Source organism: Anomaloglossus baeobatrachus, chromosome 8 (assembly GCF_048569485.1).
Source record: "Anomaloglossus baeobatrachus isolate aAnoBae1 chromosome 8, aAnoBae1.hap1, whole genome shotgun sequence".
In the NCBI taxonomy this organism is placed as follows: Eukaryota; Metazoa; Chordata; class Amphibia; order Anura; family Aromobatidae; genus Anomaloglossus; species Anomaloglossus baeobatrachus.
In genome coordinates this window covers 56,684,052-56,702,814 of record NC_134360.1, presented here as the reverse complement: position 1 = coordinate 56,702,814, position 18,763 = coordinate 56,684,052, and the positions used below count along the sequence as shown (strand labels likewise).

General features: G+C 50.3%; 1 protein-coding gene across 2 annotated transcripts in view; it reads left to right on the top strand.

Annotated features, from left to right (window-relative positions):
* Window positions 1-16,101, top strand: part of CACNA2D2 (calcium voltage-gated channel auxiliary subunit alpha2delta 2) — a 196,764-nt gene extending 180,663 nt beyond the window's left edge. For both annotated transcript variants that reach the window (XM_075321644.1, XM_075321643.1), the window contains 12 exons: window positions 1,467-1,570; window positions 1,915-2,013; window positions 2,107-2,201; window positions 2,301-2,351; window positions 2,506-2,577; window positions 7,842-7,994; window positions 9,672-9,724; window positions 9,808-9,863; window positions 10,249-10,372; window positions 10,463-10,572; window positions 11,004-11,086; window positions 12,913-16,101. In XM_075321644.1, coding sequence (XP_075177759.1) covers window positions 1,467-1,570; window positions 1,915-2,013; window positions 2,107-2,201; window positions 2,301-2,351; window positions 2,506-2,577; window positions 7,842-7,994; window positions 9,672-9,724; window positions 9,808-9,863; window positions 10,249-10,372; window positions 10,463-10,572; window positions 11,004-11,086; window positions 12,913-13,035 — 1,123 coding nt within the window. In that variant the 3' untranslated portion in view covers window positions 13,036-16,101. The remainder of the gene's footprint in view (window positions 1-1,466; window positions 1,571-1,914; window positions 2,014-2,106; window positions 2,202-2,300; window positions 2,352-2,505; window positions 2,578-7,841; window positions 7,995-9,671; window positions 9,725-9,807; window positions 9,864-10,248; window positions 10,373-10,462; window positions 10,573-11,003; window positions 11,087-12,912) is intronic.
* Window positions 16,102-18,763: the final 2,662 nt, after the last annotated feature.

Here is an 18,763-nt window from a genome sequence, read left to right as displayed (position 1 = left end):
GTTTCTGCGCCCTCGGTCTCCCGGCTTCTGCGCGCCCTCTGTGTCTCATCTTCTGCGCCCTCTGTGTCTCATCTTCTGCGCCCTCTGTGTCTCATCTTCTGCGCCCTCTGTGTCTCATTTTCTGCGCCTTCTGTGTCTCATCTTCTGCGCCCTCTGTGTTGCATCTTCTGCACCCCCCATTCTCCCATTTTCTGCGCCCTCTGTCTCGCATCTTTTGCGCCCTTTGTCTCGCATCTTTTGCGCCCTCTGTCTCGCATCTTTTGCGCCCTCTGTCTCGCATCTTTTGCGCCCTCTGTCTCGCATCTTTTGCGCCCTCTGTCTCGCATCTTTTGCGCCCTCTGTCTCGCATCTTTTGCGCCCTCTGTATCCCGGTTTCTGCGCCCTCGGTCTCCCGGCTTCTGCGCCCTCTGTGTCTCATCTTCTGCGCCCTCTGTGTCTCATCTTCTGCGCCCTCTGTCTCCCGGCTTCTGCGCCCTTTGTCTTGCGGCTTCTGCGCCCTTTGTCTCGCGGCTTTTGCGCCCTCTGTCTCGCTGCTTCTGCGCCCTGCCTCTCGCAGCTTCTGCGCCCTGCCTCTCGCGGCTTCTGCGCCCTGCCTCTCGCGGCTTCTGCGCCCTCCCTCTCGCGGCTTCTGCGCTCTACCTCTCATATCTTCTGCACTCGCTGTCTCGCATCTCTAATGTTTTCTGCACCCTCTATCTCACATCTGCTCTGCCCTTTGTTTCATATCTGATTCGCATGTGTTGCGCCATCTGTTTCGCATTTGCTCTGTCCTCTTTCTCATATCTGCTTCATCCTCTGTTTTGCATCTACTCTGCTCTTTGTTTCACATCTGCTCTGCCCTCTGTTTTGCATTTGCTCTGCCTTCTGTCTAGCTTCTGCTCCACTCTCTGTTTTCACGTCTGATCCACCTCCTCTTTAGCTCCTGCTCCAACCTCTGGTTTCCCCTCTTATCCGCCTTCTGTTTCGAGTCTGTTTCGCCTTCTCTCGCGTCCGGTCCACCCTTTGTTTTGTGGCTGCTCCACCTTGTCTCGCATTTGCTCCGCTTTCTGTTTCGAAACTGCCCCCCTTCTGTTTTGCATCTGTCCCGCCTTCTGTTTTGTGTCTGCCCCGCCTTCTGTTTTGCGTCTGCCCCGCCCTGTTTTGCATCTGCCCCGCCCTGTTTTGCATCTGTCTCGCCTTCTGTTTTGCGTCTGCCCCGCCCTCTATTTTGCGTCTGCCCTGCTTTCTGTTTCTCATCTGTTCCATTTTCTGTATTGCTTCTGCTCCACCTACTGGACTCTCATCTGCTCCTCCCTCTAGACTTGCGTCTGTCTTGCCTTCTCTTTCGTGTCTGTCTCACGTCTGCCCCGTCCGCTGGACTTACGTCTGCCCCGCCCTTTGGGCTCGCGTCTTCCCCGTCCTCTGGACTTTCGTCTGCCCCACCTTCTGGACTCGCGTCTGCTTTTTCATGATTTGTGCATTTCCAGGGCTGCAGATGACTGGATGGAGGACATGGAACCTCATAACTCCACATTTTATAGAAGAAGTCTTGACAACAAGGGCTATATATTCCGTGCACCTTATAGAGAACGTGAGTTATGACCATTAACTGAGCTGAGAAATGACAAGAACGTGAGGGAGGGAGGGAAGTGAGGAGGAGCTTAGGGGGGTGAGGAGGAGCACTGAAGGTGAGTGGGAGGGTGAGAAAGCGCTCAGGAGGCGAGGAGGAGCGCAGGGAGCGCAAGAAGCGAGAAGTATGGAGGGAAGAAGAAAATCTGCTTGAAGGATGGGCTGGAGAAGAGTGATGAGGAGCATGAGCATTAGTCAGAAGTGCGGGATGAGCCTTGGGGATGGGGATGGATTCTTTTAGGAAGACATGAGTTGAGGACAGAAGAGAACAAGTCTTAAATTCCTGATCCTCTTTTGCCTCATCAGCTGGTTACCAACCATCAGATCTGGAGAATAACACTGTGGGGATACTGGTGAGCACGGCTGTGGACCTCGAGATTGACGGCAAAAAGCTCAAACCTGCAGGTGATTTGCATAGCTGGGACTGTGGGGGGCGCTACATTCAGCTGGACTATGAGGGGAGACTGGAGACATCATCATTCTCCATTGTTCCTCTAGTTGTTGGAGTAAAATTGGATCTTGAGGCTTGGGTGGAAAAGTTCAAAATCCTGGCCAGTAACCATTCAGAAGTAAATCCTCAAGGACCCCGCAAGGTGAGCGGCCCCTGCATCCCCCCAGATCTCGTCCAATTCTGATATGTCCCTCTGGCCTCACATTGTTCTGTAGACTGAAGCGACTTCTCTTGTCTCCAGCAATGTAGTCCTTCCAGCAGCTGCGAGATGGACTGCGACATCAACAGCGAGGTAAGTGTCCCCCATCATCTGTGACCCAACAGCCCCCCACCGGTACAATCAACACCCCGGTTATCTATTAATGTAGCACCCCCATAAAGCGTCCCTGCCCCACCGGAGCTCTCTTCTCTGTGTAGACGACATGTATGATGTGTTTCTCCTTCAGGATTTACTCTGTGTTCTCATTGATGATGGCGGATTCCTTGTCATGTCAAATCAGGTGGACCACTGGTCACAGGTAATGCATGAGTGCTGCTCTGAAGTATAATACAGGATAAATAATGCAATGTACTGTATGTACACAGTGACTCCCACCAGCAGAATAGTGAGTGCAGCTCCGGAGTGTAATACAGGGTGTAACTCAGTCAGGATCAGTAATGTAATGTATGTACACAGCGACTGCACCAGCAGAATAGTGAGTGCAGCTCTGGAGTATAATAAGGAATGTAACTAAGGATCAGTACAGGATAAGTAATGTAATGTAAGTACACAGCGACTGCACCAGCAGAATAGTGAGTGCAGCTCTGGAGTATAATACAGGATATAACTCAGGATCAGTACAGGATAAGTAATTTAATGTATGTACACAGTGTCTGCACCAGCAAACTAGTGAGTGCAGCTCTGGAGTATGATAAGGGATGTAACTCATGATCAGTACAGGATAAATAATTTATATACACATATAGGAGCCTCAGATTACAGTTTATATATAGAATAAAGCTACATAGGCAGTCACCAAACTCCAGAGCTGCACTCACATTTTTGCTGGTTTAGTTATAAACTGATTCAGGATCAGTACAGGGTGTGTAATGTAATGTATGTGTACAGTGATCCCACCAGCAGAATAGTGAGTGCAGCTCTGGAGAATAATACAAGATGGAACTCAGGATCAGTGCAGGATAAGTAATGTATGTACACAGTGACTGCAGCAGCAGAATAGTGAGTACAGCTCTGGAGTTGAATACAGGACATGATTAAGAATTAGTACATGATAAGTAATGTATGTATACAGTGACTTGATCAGCAGAATAGTGAGTGCAGATCTGGAGTATAATACAGGATGTAACTCAGGATCAGTAATGCATGTACACAGTGACTGCACCAGCAGGATAGTGAGTGCAGCTCTGGAGTATAATACAGGATGTAACTCAGGATCAGTAATGTATGTATACAGTGACTTGACCAGCAGAATAGTGAGTGCAGCTCTGGAGTATAATACAGGATGTAACTCAGGATCAGTAATGTATGTACACCGTGACTGGCCCAGCAGAATAGTGAGTGCATTACTGGCCAAGGTGCTCGCCAATAGGATGTCCCGAGTCATCTCATCTATTATACAGAATGATCTAACAGGATTTATTCCATGTAGAGCCACATCTATGAATCTTAGAAAATTATACTTAGGGATTCAGCATAGTTCTGAGAAGCCAGGGGAAAGGGCAATTTTGTCCTTAGACGCCGCTAAGGCGTTCGATAGCTTAGAATGGGGGTATTTGTGGGCGGTACTTCGGAAAATGGGTTTTGGACACAGATTTATAAATTGGGTGAAGCTGCTATATGACTCACCGGTGGCGAAGGTTAGGGCTAATGGCAGGGTCTCTGAGTCTTTTCCTCTCGGAAGAGGTACTAGACAGGGGAGCCCACTCTCGCACTTGCTATTTGCTACTGCAGTGGAGCCATTGGCAGTTGCAATACGGAAGTCCAGGGAGATAACGGGATTTAGGTGTGGAACAGTGGAGCAGAAAGTATCATTATATGCGGATGACCTACCTTTATATCTAGACAGGGTACATTCCTCGATTTTGCCGGCAATGGATATCCTTCAAGAATTTGGGCGGAGGTCTGGCCTTCGGATTAATTGGTCCAAGTCGGCTTTAATGCCGATAGACCCTCCCCCGGTGGATTTCTCGGACTTGCAGATACCGGTTCCTGTGGTCCGAGAATTTAAGTATCTGGGAGTAACTGTTAGCCCAAATCCGAAGGATTTCCAGGCCCTAAATCTGGAACCCCTGTTGCAGCAGTTCAGAGCAAAGGTACACACCTGGTGTCGCTTGCCGCTATCAAATATCGGTAGATCCAACTTAATCAAAATGGTAATGATGCCACAATTGCTATATCTTATACATAATTCTCCAGTGTGGATACGTAGGGAATTTTTTGCAAAAATTAATACACTATTCCGAGAACTTATCTGGAAGAAAAAACAGGCTAGGATTCGACTGGAAGTGCTACAGCGGGGAAAGGAGGAGGGAGGACTGGCGGTACCAAACCCATATATATACTATATAGCCTCCCAGATGCAACATCTTAGGGGTTGGGGCAAAGAAGGAGGGTATGATACCAGTGGTGATCTAGTGAGAGAGGGATCGGTATGGAAATATCCGGGTTGCCGGTTGGATGTGAGACAAAGACAGATAAATGGGGCACGATATCCCACGTTGGCTATGATATTTCGGGTATGGGACAGAGGTAAGTTTCTTTTGAAGATAAATGGGCCTACGGAGCTCTGGCCACTGTGGCGGAACCCGGATTTGCCAGAAATTAAAGAATTAGTGGGGTTCAGAGGATGGGAAGATAAAGGGATCCATTTAGTGTCACAAGTACTACAAAATAGTATTCTTAAGAGTTTTGAGCAATTGAGAACGGAGTTTCACCTCCCGCATGTCTTCTTTTATCAATACTTACAGCTGAGGCACGCACTGGAAAGACAGGGGAGGACAAACCCGGTGACAGGGACACATAATCAAACATTACATATGCTACTTACATCTGAGTCCTCTAAAGGTCTTATTTCTGAACTATACAAAAGATTATTACCTGCCCATCTGGAGACATACCCACTGACTGTTAAAAGTAAATGGGAACGGGACGTTGGTCCCCTGACGGAAGACCAGTGGTCCGACATTCTAGAACAGGTCCCTAAACTGGCGGTCTCTGAGTGCCAAAGGCTTTCTCAAATATATCTCATCCACAGGGTATATAAAACTCCCAGCCTATTATTCAGGATGGGACTTAGACCAAATGCACAATGTGTTAGGTGTGGACAGGATGATGCCCATTTGATGCATGTTATGTGGGAGTGTGGACACATTGGTGATTTCTGGAAACCAACCCTGGGACTCATAGACCAAATATATCATATCACAATCCAGCCGTCCCCTTGTTTATGTTTGTTGAGTCTGTGGGAGGGAGGAGTAGACCCGGACTCTCCAACAGCCCTGGGAATAGCCCGTATCCTGTATCAAGCAAGGAAGATACTGGCATACCATTGGTTAGATCCTCTACCACCAACATTACTGGAGCTTAAAAATAAATTAAATAATGTCATTAGATTGGAAAGGGGAGTTTATTTAAAGAGAAAAACACTGAGAAAGTTTTACAAAATCTGTCAGCCATGGATGGAGTGTCCGGGTCTCCCTCTGGGGCACTAGTGCAGGGTGCAATGCTGGACCAGTTACTGTTGTGCTTGCAGTGAATGGAACGTTTGGGGAGTAAAAGTTAAAACTAGTGTTTTACGTGGCGGAGTGGACTTTGAGCGGCGCTGTGGGGGGGGGCCGGAAGGGTGCGATTGATGATTAAACGGGGAGAGAGAGGCAAGCGGGTATGGAGATATGATGTGGAGCGACACGGCTAATGGAGGAGACTTTTCTATTAGACTGAGGCATTATTGCATAATTTAAACTTTTGTTTATCTGTGGAGCCATGTTGTTTGTAGGCTCAATTTATATAACTGTGATCTAAGGCTATGTGCCCACGGGCGCTCGTACCTGCGGATGTATCCGCAGGTACGAGCGCATGTTTCCCGCAGCTGCCCGCCGGCGTCCGCAGCTATTTTTAGCTGCGAGATTCCAGCGGAATAGCTGTGGGAAACATGTGGACATTCATGCGACTTACCTGCGGACGTCCCGGCCTCTTATCTCCATAGCGGAGGGCCGGGACATCCGCAGGTAATTCCGCATGAATAATTGACATGCAATTATACCTGCGGATGCCTACATCCGCAGCATGGACACAGACACTCCCCATGTCTCATAGGATAACATGGTGAGTGACTGTACATGCTAAAACCTGTGGATTTATCTGGAAAATCCAGAAAAATCCGCAGGTTTTCCACGGCAAAATCCGCAGAAACAAGCTCCCGTGGGCACATAGCCTAAGGCCATATGCCCACGGGACACTCGTACCTGCGGATATATTCGCAGGTACGGCCGCATGTTTCCCGCAGCTGCCCGCCGGCATCCGCAGCTATTTTCAGCTGCGAGTTTCCAGCGGAATAGCTGCGGGAAACATGCGGAGTTTCACGCGATTTACCTGTGGACGTCCCGGCCTCTATCTCCATAGCGGAGGGCCGGGATCTCCGCAAGTAAATCCGCATGAATAATTGACATGCAGTTAGGTGCGGCTGAGGGATCTCCGCAGGAGATTCCGCAGCCGCACTTTCCGCAGCGTGGACACAGCACCCCCCATGTCCTATAGGGTAACATGGGGAGTGCCTGTACATGCTAGAACCTGCGGATTTATCTGGAAAATCCAGAAAAATCCACAGGTTTTCCGCAGCAAGCTCCCGTGGGCACATGGCCTTAGAATCTTTTTTTTTTTTATATATACAGAGGAAGAACCTGATTTATAGACAACATATGTTGGTTCAATGTACGCTTTTACTAGTTATATAAGATACAATATATTTTCTCTGTATTGATTCTTAGTTGTTTAATAAAAAAAGATCTGATTTAAAAAAAAAAAAAAGAATAGTGAGTGCAGCTCTGGAGTATAATACAGGATGTAACTTAAGACCACTATAAGATAAGTAATGTATGTACACAGTGACTGCACCAGCAGAATAGTGAGTGCAGCTCTGGAGTATAATACAGGAGGTAACTCATATAAATAATGTAATGTATGTACACAGTGACTGTATATATGTGTGATCTGATTTGTATATATGACACACGGATCAGATTGTTGCTGACGTATATTTTATCGTTTTTATGTGACTAAATACATAAACACGTGTTGCGTTCGGTGTTGGATCCTCCTGATTGGCGCGGTGTCGGTTTATTTGCTCCGCAGCCGATGCTGATACATAAACACGCGCATCGTTCTGGAGGTTAATTGCCCTTTCATGGATCTTTCGTGCTGGTAATTGCCGTGTTAAGGCTCCGGGAATTTAGAAATCAGGTATTTTGAGAAACAGAAAAAGTGACAGGAAAAGCCGTCAGTGATGAGGATGGAGAGATTGTGGAGCTGGGTGTATCCAGAACCCAATAACAGTGTAGATCTGCTGCTCTCTGTTATCAATCAAATCAGACTGTGACACTGATGATCTAAGATAGCTGGAACAATTTCCAATAACTTCTGGGAAATGGGAAAAGTGCACGAAATTTGCGGTTTTACCCTGAGACTACATCAGAGGAGGTTAAAGTATGCTGGGAGTTGCAGTACACCTGCAGTCTGTTCTGCCCTCATGCTCCTCATCACATTAACCCCTTATGTTTCTCTTAGGTTGGGAAGTTCTTCAGTGAAGTGGACCCCAACCTCATGGGTGCTCTGTACAACAGCTCATTCTTCACCAGAAAGGAGTCCTACGATTACCAGTCACTGTGTGCCCCGAAAACCGAGAGCAACAAAGGCGCGGCCCCCAGAGGGATCTTTGTGGTAAGTTGTTCGAGCAAGCAGGAGACACAGAGCAGTGCTCCTCCTCCACAGAGCGGTGCTCCTCCACAGAGCGGTGCTCCTCCTCCACAGAGCAGTGCTCCTCCTCCACAGAGCGGTGCTGCTCCTCCACAGAGCAGTGCTCCTCCTCCACAGAGCGGTGCTCCTCCTCCACAGAGCGGTGCTGCTCCTCCACAGAGCAGTGCTCCTCCTCCACAGAGCAGTGCTCCTCCTCCACAGAGCGGTGCTGCTCCTCCACAGAGCAGTGCTCCTCCTCCACAGAGCGGTGCTCCTCCTCCACAGAGCGGTGCTGCTCCTCCACAGAGCAGTGCTCCTCCTCCACAGAGCAGTGCTCCTCCTCCACAGAGTGGTGCTCCTCCTCCACAGAGCGGTGCTCCTCCTCCACAGAGCGGTGCTCCTCCTCCACAGAGCGGTGCTGCTCCTCCTCCACAGAGCGGTGCTCCTCCTCCACAGAGCGGTGCTCCTCCTCCACAGAGCGGTGCTGCTCCTCCTCCACAGAGCGGTGCTGCTCCTCCTCCACAGAGCGGTGCTCCTCCTCCACAGAGCGGTGCTGCTCCTCCACAGAGCGGTGCTCCTCCTCCACAGAGCGGTGCTGCTCCTCCTCCACAGAGCGGTGCTCCTCCTCCACAGAGCGGTGCTGCTCCTCCTCCACAGAGCGGTCCTCCTCCTCCACAGAGCGGTGCTGCTCCTCCTCCACAGAGCGGTGCTCCTCCTCCACAGAGCGGTTCTCCTCCTCCACAGAGCGGTGCTGCTCCTCCTCCACAGAGCGGTGCTCCTCCTCCACAGAGCGGTGCTGCTCCTCCTCCACAGAGCGGTGCTCCTCCTCCACAGAGCGGTGCTCCTCCTCCACAGAGCGCTGCTCCTCCTCCACAGAGCGGTGCTGCTCCTCCTCCACAGAGCGGTGCTCCTCCTCCACAGAGCGGTGCTGCTCCTCCTCCACAGAGCAGTGCTCCTCCTCCACAGAGCGGTGCTCCTCCTCCACAGAGCGGTGCTCCTCCTCCACAGAGCGCTGCTCCTCCTCCACAGAGCGGTGCTGCTCCTCCTCCACAGAGCGGTGGTCCTCCTCCACAGAGCGGTGCTCCTCCTCCACAGAGCAATGCTCCTCCTCCACAGAGCGGTGCTCCTCCTCCACATGAGCGTCAGATCCTCCCTGAGGCTGCTGCATTCTGAATTAAAGTCTATACTCCAGTCACAGCCAGAGCTTTACCCAGACTTGCTTGCTTATTCTAGCTGTGTCTGCACTGAGCAGTGCTCCTCTTCCACAGAGCAGTGCTCCTCCTCCACAGAGCGGTGCTCCCTCCATACAGCAGTGCTCCTCCTCCACAGACGCTGCTCCTCCTCCACAGAGCGGTGCTCCTCCTCCATAGAGCAGTGCTCCTCCTCCACAGAGCAGTGCTCCTCCTCCACCGACGCTGCTCCTCCTCCACAGAGCGGTGCTCCTCCTCCACAGAGCGGTGCTCCTCCTCCATAGAGCAGTGCTCCTCCTCCATTGAGCAGTGCTCCTCCTCCATTGAGCAGTGCTCCTCCTCCACAGAGCGGTGCTCCTCCTCCACAGAGCGGTGCACCATGAGAAATGGACTGCACATCTGTGGATGCAACTAGAGTGTAAAATGAATGTGTTTGACTTTACGCGGCTGAATTTCGTCTCTTGTTCCTCAGCCGACAATCGCTGACATGCTGAATCTGGCCTGGCTGTCATCTGCTGCTGCCTGGTGAGTAGATTCGGCTCCACATTTCCCAGAGTCTGCGGCCCCTGTGCTTATAATCTCCACCTTATAATCGTCTCTCTCCACAGGTCATTATTGCAGCATCTGTTCGTCAGTCTGATGTACACCAGCTGGATGCACGCGGGTAAGAGCCGGGGTGCTCCTCTACTAAGTGACTACACCCAAGTTGTACAGTGGTGGTGGGATTACTGCGAGGACCCTCAGCATGGCGACTGACGGCTCCACCGCCTCTTCCTGATGGGCCCTCTTTGCTTTTTTCCTGTACAATAGAATTGGAAACCGTCAGTAAGCTGCCAATTACCATATTAGGACTCAAATAGTCCGATAACCACATACAGACCTAACGCCTACTTGCTGATGGTTTCCATGCACAACATACGGACACAAATGAACAGTAAAGGTTCAGAAGATTGTGTTACACAGATGCTGCCATCATGGAGTAGTGGGATGACGCCATATTGTCTGTCCCTGTGACTCTGCTGTTCCCACTTTCCCCATTGTCTCCACAGATGACATCATGGCTGAAAACCTGGAGCCCCGAGAAGCCAGCTGCATCATGAAGCAGACACAGTATTACTTCAGCAGCGTCAATGCCACGTACACGGCTGTCATCGACTGCGGGCCCTGCTCCCGGTCAGTCAGGTTCAGGGGCTGGGGGTTGGTCAGGCACAGGTGTTAAGGGTTAATTAACCCCTTTGTGTCTTAACCTTTTTCCTCCGTCAGATATTTTCATGCCCAGAGACTCGCAAACACAAACCTGCTCTTTGTGGTGGCGGAGACGATGATCTGCAGCCAGTGCGACTCCATGAAGCTGGACCAGGTGGAGACGCGCTGTATCCTTCTGGCAAGAATAATATGGGGGCGCACATAATGGGGTGTCTGTCAGAATGCCAGATTGTCTAGGGCAGGGGTCCCCAACTCCAGTCCTCAAGGGCCACCAAAAGTGCATGTTTTCAGGGTTTCCTTAGTATTGCACAGGTGATCATTCCAACACCCATGTAATGCTAAGGAAATCCTAAAAACATGCACTGTTGGTGGCCCTTGAGGACTGGAGTTGGGGAACTCAGGTCTATGGCCAACCCTATCCAAAGTGATGGACTCACCATGACCTAAACAAAGCAGCATAAACCTCTGATGATACCGCTTTCCCTATACACTGACAGCAAGCAGAGATCTTGAGTGTCATGAGGACTTAGAACTGAAATGTGCAGTTTTATATCATTAGTTCCTGTGTTGCTTGCTTTTTTCCATTAACTCGTCACAGCTGAGGGTCCGGAGCAGTGTGAGCTGGTGCAGATGCCTCGATATCGGAAAGGACCTCACGTCTGCTTTGACTACAACACAATGGTACTGGTCTGTTTACTTTACCTATCACAGATGTAGCAGAGCTGATTGTGCTTCTTAGGGTACCGTCACACTTTAGCGACGCTCCAGCGATCCCACCAGCGATCTGACCAGGTCAGGATTGCTGGTGCGTCACTACATGGTCGCTGGTGAGCTGTCAATCAGGCAGATCTCACCAGCGACCAGTGACCAGCCCCCTGCCAGCAGCGACGCGTGGAAGCGATGCTGCGCTTGGTAACTAAGGTAAATATCGGGTAACCAAGCGCTTGGTTACCCGATATTTACCTTGGTTACCAGCGCACACCGCTTAGCACTGGCTCCCTGCACTCCTAGCCACAGTACACATCGGGTTAATAAGCAAACCGCTTTGCTTATTTGCCCGATGTGTACTCCAGCTACTTGTGCAGGGAGCCGGCACTGACAGCCTGAGAGCGGCGGACGCTAGTAACCAAGGTAAATATCGGGTAACCAAGCAAAGGGCTTCGCTTGGTTACCCGATATTTACCTTGGTTACAGCTTACCGCAGGCTGCCAGACGCCGGCTCCCTGCACATTCAGATCGTTGCTCTCTCGCTGTCACACACAGCGATGTGTGCTTCACAGCGGGAGAGCAACGTCCAAAAAATGAACCAGCACTGTGTGTAACGAGCAGCGATTTCACAGCAGGGGCCAGATCGCTGCTCAGTGTCACACACAGCGAGATCGCTAATGAGGTCACTGGTGCGTCACAAAAACCGTGACTCAGCAGCGATCTTGGTAGCGATCTCGCTATGTGAGAAGTACCCCTTAGGCCCAGATCACACGAGTTTATAAAAACTCGTAATGTAACGAGTAACCGGAATTCTTCACTATTCACTACTCGCACAAATAGTACAGCATTCAGGTTACTCGTTACATTGCGAGTTTTCCTCCATTGACTTGCATTGCACACACTATTCGGAATGAATACGTGAGTATTAGACAGTATTCGTTACGAGTATCACGAATCCGAGTATTTTGAAACTCGCTCATCATTACAAGCAGTCCCATGTAACACCACAGATAACAGTGATAACACTCTTGAGTACAAATAATGTATGTCACCTGCAGTCCTATGTAACACCAAATATAACACCGTGATATCTCTGAGTACCGATAGTGTAGTAGATGTCACCTCCAGTCCTCTGTAACACCACAAGATCGCAGTATTATCTCTCTGAGTACAGATAATGTAGATGTCATGTGCAATCCTGTGCAACACCACAGATAACAGAGTGATATCTCAGAGTACCAATTGTGTAGTAGATATCACCTGCAGTCCTATGTAACACCACAGATAACACAGTGATATCTCTGTGAGTACAGATAATGTAGTAGATGTCCCCTGCACTCCTATGTAACACCACAGATATCAGTGATAACTCTGAGTACTGATAGTGTAGTAGATGTTACCTGCAGTCCTATGTAACACTACAGATAATGGTGTTATCTCTCTGAGTAGAGATAATGTAGCAGATGTCACCTGCAGTCCTATGTAACACCATGGATAACACAGTGATAACTAGTTATCTCTGAGTACCGATAGTATAGCAAACGTCACCTGCAGTCCTATGTAACACCACAGATAATGGTGATATATCTCTGAATACAGATAATGTAGTAGATGTTACCGGCAGTCCTATGTAACACCACAGATAATGGTGATATATCTCTGAATACAGATAATGTAGTAGATATTACCTGCAGTCCTATGTAACACTGCATACATTAGTTATAGCCTGCAGTCCCATGTAATTGCTGGGCTCGGCTCCCCTTGCTGTGTCACCTGTCACTCCCATTTTTGCCTTGCAGGAGGACACCTCGGACTGTGGTCGGGGCTCCATGTTTCGGCCGTCGTGGCTCCTGCTGTTGTGTCTTCAGCTCCTGCTCCTGCTGGGCGGCTGCACCTCGTCCTCCGTGGGCCGGGGCCTTTAGGTCGTCTCCACTTCCTCCCTCCTTCCTGAGGCCACTTCTTGTTCAGTGACGTGGTTACCATGACAAACAGGCGAGCGCCTCTTGCGCGTTGGGCTGTTACCACGACAACCACCACTTGATTTGGATGATTTTACGGCGACAACAAGGAGACCTTTTAATGTCATCAGGAGTTACCATGGCAACCAGGAAAACAAACCATCATGGCGGAGTAGTAGCACCTACCCAGCGAGCGGGTGGAGCCATGGCAGCTCCCAGGATTCCCTGTTTCCTGTTCGTCTGTCTCCATGGTTCCTGTCTGTTCACCTGAATTTCTGTTTTATAAGTTGTGGGGGACACAGGGTCAATGGCCTTCAACGTCCTCATCCATTTCTACAGCTGCTGTATCAGCCAGAGCTCGTAGTGATGATGTCATATCTTCCCAGGCCGATGATGTCATATCTACTGTTAGTAATGATGTTCTAGCTTCCCATAGTGACGATATACTCAGGGTGATGATGTCATTGCTGTCCTTGGTGATGTCATGTACCCATGATGAAGTCATTGCTAGCAGGTTGACAGACATATCCACCCATTGGCGATAGCATCACTGCTGTCCTTGGTGATGATGTCACTGCTGTCCTTGGTGATGATGTCACTGCTGTCCTTGGTGATGACGTCACTGCTGTTTTTTGTCATCTTGTCACAGCTTTCCATATCATTATCATATACAAAAGAGTTGGAGTTTTGCTCACATCAGGGGAGGGGATCAGGACAAATGACATTCAGCAAAAAGTGAGCAGTGACTCCTCGACTCCAGACCCCAGCTGCTCTTTTTCCTCTGGACTCCAGGCTCCAGCTGCCCCTCAGTTATTGGACTCCAGGCCCCATTGCCCCTTTTCCTTTGAAATTCAGGCCACACCTGTCCCTTAGGTTTTGGACCCCAGGCCCTGGCTGCCACTTTGCTGATTGACTACAGGCCCCAAGTGCCCCTTTGCCCCTGAAAACGATGCCCAAGCTGTCCCTTTTCCTCTGGGGTCCAGGCCCCAACTGCCTCCTAGTTCCTCAGGTCCAGGCCCCGGCTACTCCTTAGTTTCTGGCCTCCAGACCCCGGCTGCCCCTTAGTTCCTGGACTCCAGGCCCCGACTGCCCCTTAGTTCCTGGCCTCCAGACCCCGGCTGCCCCTTAGTTCCTGGCCTCCAGACCCCGGCTGCCCCTTAGTTCCTGGCCTCCAGACTCCGGCTACCCCTTAGTTTTTGGACTTCAGGTCTCCGCTGCCACATTGCTCATTGACTACAGGCCCCGGCTGCCCCATTGCCTCTGAAAACAAGGCCCAAGCTGCCCCTTTTCCTCTAGGGTTCAAGCCTTTTCTGCCCCTTATTTTCTGAAGTCCAGTCCCAGCTGCCTCTTAGTTCCTGGACTCCAGGCCCCGGCTGCCACTTTACTCATTGACTACAGGCTCCAACTGCCCCATTGCCCCTGGACACTATGCCCCAGCTGCCACTTTTCCTTTGGGTTTCAGGCCCCGGATGTCCCTTAGTTCTTGGAGTCCAGGCACTGGCTACCCCTTAGTTCCTAGGGATCATGCCCCGGCTGGCCCTTAGTTCCTTGACCCCAGGCCCCGGCTACCCCTTAGTTCCTGGACCCCAGGCCCCGGTTACCCCTTAGTTCCTGGACCCCAGTTGCCCCTTAGTTCCTGGACTCCAGGCCCGGCTGCTACGTTGCTCCTTGACTACAGGCCCGGCTGCCCCCTTCAGTAGCGTGGAGCATTTTGCCTTTTCACTCCTTCCTACAGAACTGCGACTTCCAGGATCTTACAGTTCTGCAGGTTATTAAGTGCCAAAGCTGCGTTTTCCTTCCTTCACCCTCTGGTCCTGGGGCCACCAAGCTCTGCCCCCACAGACTACTGTCCCCATCATATGCAATTGCACCAAAGAGTCCGGTTTGTCGCTGTCACCAGTCCGCTCCGCGACACAGTGCGAGGCAAAAGGTGAAGCCCTAGTGCACTCTCATGGGTTACCGTCTCTTTGGGATCACTGTCTTCAGCCGGTCCCCTTATTCATGACGGCGCGTCGCTCTTGTAGTGTTGCCATCGTTTAGACGCTGTTGCTGAAATACTTAGCGCCAGCTGTGATAATCCCAGGACAGAGGGCACAACCATTTCACAAGCACAGGGGAACTGCGAGCCCCAAAAACCGCACATGAAGCTGTCACACCGGGTCAGCACACTGTCCAGTCATAGCACAAGATGGGGGAGGGGACTCACTTTTGCTTCGCCCTGATCCCAATCGTTTTCAATTTCTGCTGAACCAGCGCCACGCGATCCGATCCTTGAATCCAGTATTAAGAGCAGAAGGTGAGAACGAAGTGCCAAGCCCCCCAAAATCATAGCGCCCACAATCCTCCTCTGCTTGTGTATTGGCGGCTGTATCACCCAGCTTTCTCCAGAGCAGATAGTGAGGGGTGGTCTTATATTTCTGGGGGGTAACGTCCCCCAATCTGTGGACTTGGCTCCTTTTGTTGCCTTTCTGGCGTCCATCCTCATCCTCGTCTACGTCTCATTCATGCCGCCATATTGCTTGTTGTCCACCTCCAGTGATGATGAGACCCCGTATGAACAATGGGGGGGAGGTGGGAGGGAACCCCCTCCTTCTGCCAAGAGACGCCCCAGGCCAGAGCTCGGGGACGGGGGGGAGGGTCGAACCCCTAAATGGTGATTTTCTTTGCTTGTAGCTTGGCTGTGTGTTTGGATCTTGTTTTGAGGGGGTGGGTGATGTGCGTGCGCCCGGCGTCCGTCGCGTTTCTAGTCCGATCCTCCATTCCAGAGCGAGAGAGCTATAAATAGGTATAAATATCTATAAATAGTATATATATCCCGTCCGCGGCCGGCGCGAGGTCATCGACTTCTCCTCATCAGTTAGTGGCTTTTATCCGGTGACTGGAGCAAAAGTTTATTTATTTATTTGTACAGAAAAAAAGTTCCACAAGTGACAGAAAGTTTGTATGAGTCGTGCGTGATTCCTGTAAAATATTTTCAAATGGTTTATTACAAAGAATCAGTTAATAAATAATGTGCATATTTTCACTTCAGCTCGGCCTCGTCCCTCATTTCACTGTCTGAGTATCACCTTTGTGTCCCCATGACAACACCTGCAGTGTTATCATAGGAACATGGCGCCTCAATGACCAATCAGATGTCTGCCTCTTCAGGAATAAAGCATGTTGCAATCTGATTGGCTGCCGTAAGGCCCTGATGGAGCAAAAAGGCAAAAAGTGTCATGGGGAAAAATCTCTCTTGTCTGTAATGTTTCTCTGTGAGCTTCCACAACACAAGGGCTGGAAGTGTTGTCATAGGGAAACAGGGAAAAGGTAATATTCTATAGGAAGGAGGGGGTTAATGGGTCTGGTATCAACATTGCAGAATATTGTGTAGTAGGCCACTGAATGTTATTATTGGAGCAGCCCCTTTCTGGGTGCCACTATATACAGAAGGTCATTTTATACAGTGTGTCCCCCCATATCCTGTCCAACGCCATTACCTTGAGAACGGCGGCAGCTATAGGCATAGAAGTAGTGTCTAGGTATAGTAAAGTAGCCATGCGCTACGCAATGAAACTACCTATAGCGCCACCTGGTGGAAAACAACGGAGTTAGCATTTTTATCTTGAAAACGGAACTAGATAGAGAAAAAAAGTGAATTACAAAGTTGTAGGGCATCATCAATTCAATACGAATCCACACCTTGCATACAGAAATGCTATGATTAGAACGTGTAAAACTCACAAAGCTGCGGACGTGAAGCGATACCTCAGGGAGACCTTCCTACAAGTCATTGGGTATGGTGGCTGCGTGGAGGGGCCTCCACACTCACCTGACCTGACCCCATTGGACTTCTTTCTGTGAGGTCACATCAAACAGCAGGTGTATGCGACCTCTCCACCAACATTGCAGGAGCTACGACGACGTATCACAGATGCTTGTGCAAACGTGTCACCTACCATATTGCACAACGGGCAGCAAGATACAGTATGCTGTCCAGAGTCCAGATGTGTATTGCAGCTGACGGGGGCCACTTTGAGCATCAAAGTTAAATGAGTGCCATATGCGTGACCAGCATTCAATGTTTATGGGGGGTCATGGATTTCATATCATAGCATTTCTGTATGCAAGGTGTCGATTCGTATTGAATTGATGATGCCCTACAATTTTTAATTCGCTTTTTTTTCTCTATCTCGTTCCATTTTCAAGATAAAAATGCTAAAACCGTTGCTTTTCACCAGGTGGCGCTATAGGTGGTTTCATTGCGTAGCGCATGGCTACTTTACTATACCTAGACACCACTTCTATTCCTATAGCTGTCGCCGTTCAAGTTAATGGCGGTGGCCAGGCTATGGGTGGACACACTGTATACAGATATATAGTCAGGGGTGCAGAGATAGAAGCCACCCCTGGACTCCAGTAACCTAGGAGACTCAAAGTCCCCCTGCCACAAGAGGGAAGTGTCAAGAGAGAGGAGTCATGCTCATCTGTTCGTAGAATCATGTTCATGGAGACTCCTTAAGGCCTCCGTCTCCTCGTGTGGTTGGACTCAAAGGTCCGAAGGAAGCCACCAGATGGTAGTTGTCAGCTGACATGGATGGGTCGGGGTGAGTACTGGAGTTATCCACTATTTGTCTGATGGTAGTTGTCAGAAGACTTGGGCGGCCCTAGGTGGGCACTGTGGTTATCCGCTTTTTGCCTAATGGTAGTTGTTGTGTGACTTGGAGGGGCCAGGTGTGGGCAGTGTGGTTATCCGCTCTTATTCTAATGGTAGTTGTTGGATGACTTGGAGGGGCTGCGGTGGCTACTGTAGTTATTGACTCTTAGGGGTACTTTACTCGTTGGGACATCGCTAGCAATTGCTAGTGATGTCCAGCGCGATAGCACCCGCCCCCGTTGCACATGCGATATGTGGTGACTGCAGCCGTAGCGAACATTATTGCTGCGGCAGCTTCACACGCACATACCTGCTCGGCGACGTCGCGGTGACTGCCGAACAATCCCTCCTTCAAGGGGGAGGTGCGTTCGGCGTCACAGCGACGTCACCACAACGTCACTAATTGGCCGGCCAATAGAAGCGGAGGGGCAGAGATGAGCGGGACATAACATCCCGCCCACCTCCTTCCTTCCGCATTGCCGTCGGGACGCAGGTAAGGAGATGTTTGTTGCTCCTGCGGGTTTACACACAGCGATGTGTGGAGCTGCACCAACGACAAACAACATCATACCTGCGGTCGAACCGACATTATGGAAATGACCGACGTTACACAGATCAGCGATATTGTACAATTCTGTGCTCGTTCATTGTCGCACCTACCGGTAGGATTTACACGTTGCAATGTCGCTACCGGCACCGGATGTGTGTCACTAACGACGTGACCCCGACGATATATCGGTGCGATGTCGCAACGTGTAAAGCCCCCCTTAGTCTAATGGTAGTTGGGGGACTTGGACAGGCCGGGGTGGGCACTGTGGTTATCCACTCTTAGTCTAATGGTACCGTAGTTGGGTGACTTGAACTGCTCAGGGTGGGCACTAGGGTTACCTGTTCTTAAGCTGCATCCAGAAGAGGCTGAAGCACAGGCCGCAGGCCTCATAACACTGGTCACACAAGCAGTGGACGCAGGAGCTCCAGACCAGCTTCAGACAGACGCTCCATGTTCTACATCCTTATACAGGGTCCGATGCACCACATGTGACAGCGCGGGATGCA